This window comes from Solanum tuberosum, unplaced genomic scaffold (assembly GCF_000226075.1).
Source record: "Solanum tuberosum cultivar DM 1-3 516 R44 unplaced genomic scaffold, SolTub_3.0 scf00156, whole genome shotgun sequence".
In the NCBI taxonomy this organism is placed as follows: Eukaryota; Viridiplantae; Streptophyta; class Magnoliopsida; order Solanales; family Solanaceae; genus Solanum; species Solanum tuberosum.
The window spans coordinates 55,337-60,126 of NW_006239080.1; the positions used below are offsets into that span (position 1 = coordinate 55,337).

Consider the following 4,790-nt stretch of genomic DNA (forward strand, 5'->3'; position numbering starts at 1 on the left):
TTTTTACCCCCCCTAACCCCCCCCCCCCCCATTGCCAAACTCTTACATCTTTCACTGGCTTCTACATTTTTCTTTGTCACATGTCCAAACCATCTCTGTCCAATTTGTTTATCTTGTCCGCTATGGATGTCACTCATACCTTGTCCTGAATATCTTCATTCCTAATCTTATATCTTCTAGTACATCCACACATGCACCTCAACATCCTCATCTTAGCAACTTTCATTTTCTGATCATGAGAGTTCTTGACTGACTTACACACCACCACATAAAACATTGCCTTTCTAACCATCATTCTATAAAACTTACTTTTAAAATTTGGCGATACCTTCTTATCACACAAAACTCTGGAGACAAGCCTCCATTTTGCCCATTCTACACCAATATAATGTGTGGTATCATTTCAATCTACCATTACCTTGAATTAGGAACTCCACATATTTGGAACATCCTCTCTATGGGATGACCTGAGCATCAAACTTCACTTCCACGCCCCGACCTCATGCGTAAGGCCACTGAACTTACTCAGTTCACTCTTAAGTATTCAATCTTCGATCCTGCCGTAAGCATTGTCAATCAGTACTATATTATCTGTGAATTACACACACCATGAAACTTCACCTTATACATGCTACGTCCATTCATCTATAACTAGTGTGGGAAAAAAGGGGCTAAGAGCCGACCCCTAGTGCAATCCCATAAGTATTGAGGAAGTGCTTCGAGTATCCCCCACTGTCCTCATCCTAATCTTAACTCCATGGTACATGTCCTCCATCCCACTAGTGTAAGAAAAAATATTGTCTCCAAATTGAAAAAGAAAAATAACCAAATTATTTCTTGAATTATCATTATTTGACAAGTATGACTTCCCTATTTTCCTAAATGAAGATAAAATTCTGAAGAAAAAAAAAACTAAATCATGTAAGATCCTCAACAGTTTGAGCAAAGCAGTTGTTTCATATGGCTTTAGCATAAAAGAAGAACAGCCATGAAGATACCAAAGAGTTCTTTCCCCTTTGCCTGGATGAGACAACCATGAAGGCGTTGCTAAGAACAAGCAGGTCTCATTTCTCATTGGCTTACTGATGATTTTCCAATGCTCATTAGAACTTCTTCTGATCTCTATACATAATTAAACCACCTTATAGCATCGATCAACTGATTTTGAGAGTGCAACCCAGCAAAGTTGTTCATTTGTTGGCAATATAAATCGCAATATTAGAGTATATGGCAACTGAACTAGTCCCAATGGCAAAGATAATCACCAGTACAGCCAATATCTTTTCCCGAGTTGTAGATATGTTGTGAGCATCCCTGAGAAAAAACATTATAGCAGCAGTGAGTGGGAAGTTTGATAAAAATAACTTGGCAACTTATATGGAGATTTCTGTCGTTTCAAAGAGAACAATTCTCTCTGTTTTCTGTTGAAGAATAGGCAGATACCGTAATAAGGATAAAGTTTCTTTATATAAAATCAAGATTGAAGTAGCTCATACCTAAGAACTATTGAGCTCGGGAATATGAACATGATGCACATGACTGTTGTCGTTCCCATGAACTGAAAGAAGTACCAAATATTTGGAATGGCTACAGCACCTCCGTAAATGAATGCAAGTAAAATACAGGTAAGGGAAAAGAATCGTAATGTTTCTGTGGCCAACAAAGGTCTTTTAGGAAAGAATAGTTCATCAACGTTTACCCGCAGAGAATAATTCATCACAGGAAACACCAGCATGAGATGAATGGCATAACTCAATCGAACAATATCGTTTAGTGCTGTACCAATTAAAGAGTCAGAGGCTTGATCAAAGTTGACCAGCATGTCAGCCATGATCGAGTCCCCAAACAATAGGTACCCAAAGAATCCAACAGCAAAGTAAATGACAACACATAATATCAAGGAAATGCGAACAGCGGATGTCATGTCAGATGGCCTTCCCAGCTCAGCTCTGATCGGATGAACTGCAAACGAATATAACCTCTGAGAGTGAATTAACTCATCAAAAGTAAATAAATAGAAGAGGATAGAACAAAAGTAACAAAGAAGCAAAGATGTCACCCAAAATAAAAAGAGAATGACATACTTGTATTCACGAAAGTACGTCTTACCATTAACATGACATCCAAAGGCAGTAGCAAAAACTGGAATGGTTGTGAACAGTTCAGAAAAGGAAACTCCATGTGAGAAATCAGGTACCAGTCGTAACTTTTGTGTTTTCCCCTCCCACATTGCATGTATTGCCATCATCGAGCATATGACAACAAACAGCACAGCTAGGAGGATTGATATTGCCGATGCATGTCTCAGTGAATCTGGATGTAAAGAATATAATCCATTATATGCAGTGCTTTACATATACTAAATGAAATATATGCTATTCCACTTTGACAAATATCCTCAATCTATTTTTAACATGCAGGTTATTTGTTTATGCATCCAGTGATTACGGATGGCAACTGGGACGAGGCGGGGCGGGGTAAACTCCTAACGGGGCAGGGCAGGGAAGCACTTAAATGAAGTGGGCGGGGAAGAAATTATTTTCTGAAAATTTTTAGCAGGGTAGGGAAGGGAAGGATAATTTACATGTTAAAGCACATCATGTGTGACTATTTAAGTACTTTATCATATAACACCATATGTGTTAAAAGAAACTCATCTGCTAACTGTTAATTCATTTTTTAATTTACTGATGTAAAATGAATACCAAACAATATGCAAACTATTTTCAAGACAACACGTTATTAAGATCTGATATTCACTCTGAACATTTCAAAAGCAAAACAATTTGGTTAGTTGACATCTCACTTTTGCAGTGAAATAACCAGAAATAATAATTTATTCCAAAGATGTTACTGTTGCAGTGAAATAACAAGAAAGAATAATTTATTCCAAAGAGGTTGCTTTTGACTTTCTAAGGATAAAACAGAGCTTGAATTCATCTAAATTATTGAATTAGGATTAGAAAATATATATCAAAAGCAGTTTTAAACAGGGCTGGGCAGGGCTTAGCAGGTCAAGACTTGCCCCTCTCTAACACACCCTATTGCCATCCCTACCAGTGATACGAAAAATGCTCTATATATCATTCTAATGGAGTATAATGTCGATACCTACTTAGAGTTTTGGTCCTTCTAAGGTACAAAAACAAGCTGAATAATACTTACAAGTGTACTTTATGAAGCTTATGGGAAAAAGAGAGATAGAAGTTCTGAGATTATGACTGAACCAACCTATGCGCTTTAAAGAGAGCAATGGAAGCATGACAAAAACCACAACAACAAGAACTGAAAATGCCCGCGAGGTCCACCAGTGGATGCCAAACCATTCCTGTAGAGTACCCAAGTGCACTGATCCATCAGAATTATTTCCTGAGAGGACATCCCCTGTCAAATAAACATACCGCAAATCAATTAGTGACACTCCTATGTTGTATCCAAAGCAAGATTGCCAACTAAAAAGTTATGTTTGCTTTCTTTGGAAAGACAAATTAGCAATCTATACCCAGATTTTGACATTGTAACTCTACTGAATGACAGTTTAGTTAAAAAAAATAAAAACAAGGAACCAAATGGCAAACTCAATTCAACAAATCCATCCAATATGTAGCTAAAACACTCAAGGATCTCTATTTGAGTTTACAAATGGACTAAAAGGTGGCATATTGCTTCATCAACCAAATAGGAACATTAGAAGGTTAAAACCTTGTTTAACAAAGAGGAAGGAGTTTAATAGATGTTAAACAAGTTACTTACCAATAATAATCAAGTAGATAATCAAGGCACCAAGATTAGTGATCATAACACAAATCTGAAGAGCAACAGAACCAAACTTTCCAAAAGACTCAGCCATAAGGCCACCATAAGAATCCGACTCTCCTGAATGTGTATATTTCAACAGGAAATCAACCGTCACCTCAACAAAGTATCCCACAAGTAGGATAACAAAGAAGCTAGGAATCACCCCAAGAACCTTAAAAGTAGCAGGGATAGACATAATCCCAGCACCAACCATTCCCGTTGAGATATTAAATATAGCACCAGAAATTGATCCTCCTCTCCCTGACCTTTCATCCTGTTCCACAGGTAAAAGAGGAGCAAGAGACCCACAATCTTGCTTCTCCGTTGTCATTCTATGATGGAAAATACACGAATTCTAGAATATTTTGCAAGAACCCAAAAGCCAACTGAACCCTTTGATCAAAAATCAAAACTTGTTATTGAGATTGGTCAGATAATTATTGACAGACAGAGACAAAACACAGGTTGGAGGACAATAATGGTGGGGTGGGTGTAGATTCGTTATCTTTTACTGTAACAATTAGGGAAAACCCCTAAATATGAAGAACGGTTTAAAGGACAAAGTGAGGGAGCGGTAGCCGAAATGTGCGCATGTGACTAACCTCCATCTTATTGTTGAAAGTTGACAGCGCCACCATTTTCCTTCCTGTCAAACTTTTGACAAAGATGTTGAAAATCGGATCTTGCTTTATCCACGTAGGAATAGTATCACTACAATATTTCTAAGTGAATTTTGAGATTTTTTTAGAGCAACTTTCATATATAGCAAATACAAAATTTATATTTGTATGCTATAACAAAGTTTGCATAATTGCGCTCCATAGCAAATATATATATGTATAATTTGATATACATATCAAAAAAAACAGTTGTATAATCTGCTTTGGTATACATATACAAAAAGATCAATTGTATAAAGTGAGAGAGACGAGTGAGCAAGCAAGATCTGAGAGAGTGGAGAGCGAGATCTGGGAGAGGGGAGAGAAGGGAAC

General features: G+C 37.2%; 1 protein-coding gene across 1 annotated transcript; it reads right to left on the reverse strand.

The window, feature by feature from the left end:
• Nucleotides 1-822: 822 nt before the first annotated feature.
• Nucleotides 823-4,452, reverse strand: LOC102602073 (putative sodium-coupled neutral amino acid transporter 7). Its single transcript, XM_006353340.2, has 5 exons — nucleotides 3,754-4,452; nucleotides 3,232-3,384; nucleotides 2,110-2,313; nucleotides 1,497-1,962; nucleotides 823-1,314 (listed from the first exon to the last, which is right to left on the reverse strand). Exons 1-5 carry the CDS (start codon nucleotides 4,127-4,129, stop codon nucleotides 1,191-1,193), a joined length of 1,323 nt encoding a protein of 440 aa, XP_006353402.1. The 5' UTR covers nucleotides 4,130-4,452; the 3' UTR covers nucleotides 823-1,190.
• Between the last annotated feature and the right edge of the window lie 338 nt (nucleotides 4,453-4,790).

Coding starts and splice junctions, on each gene's coding strand:
- LOC102602073 (XM_006353340.2), bottom strand. CDS start 4,129: ATGACAACGGAGAAGCAAGATTGTGGGTCTCTTGCTCCTCTTTTACCT. Junction 2,314..3,231: donor GCTCTCTTTAAAGCGCATAG/GTTGGTTCAGTC, acceptor CTTTACATCCAG/ATTCACTGAGACATGCATCG. Junction 1,315..1,496: donor CCGAGCTCAATAGTTCTTAG/GTATGAGCTACT, acceptor GTTTTTTCTCAG/GGATGCTCACAACATATCTA.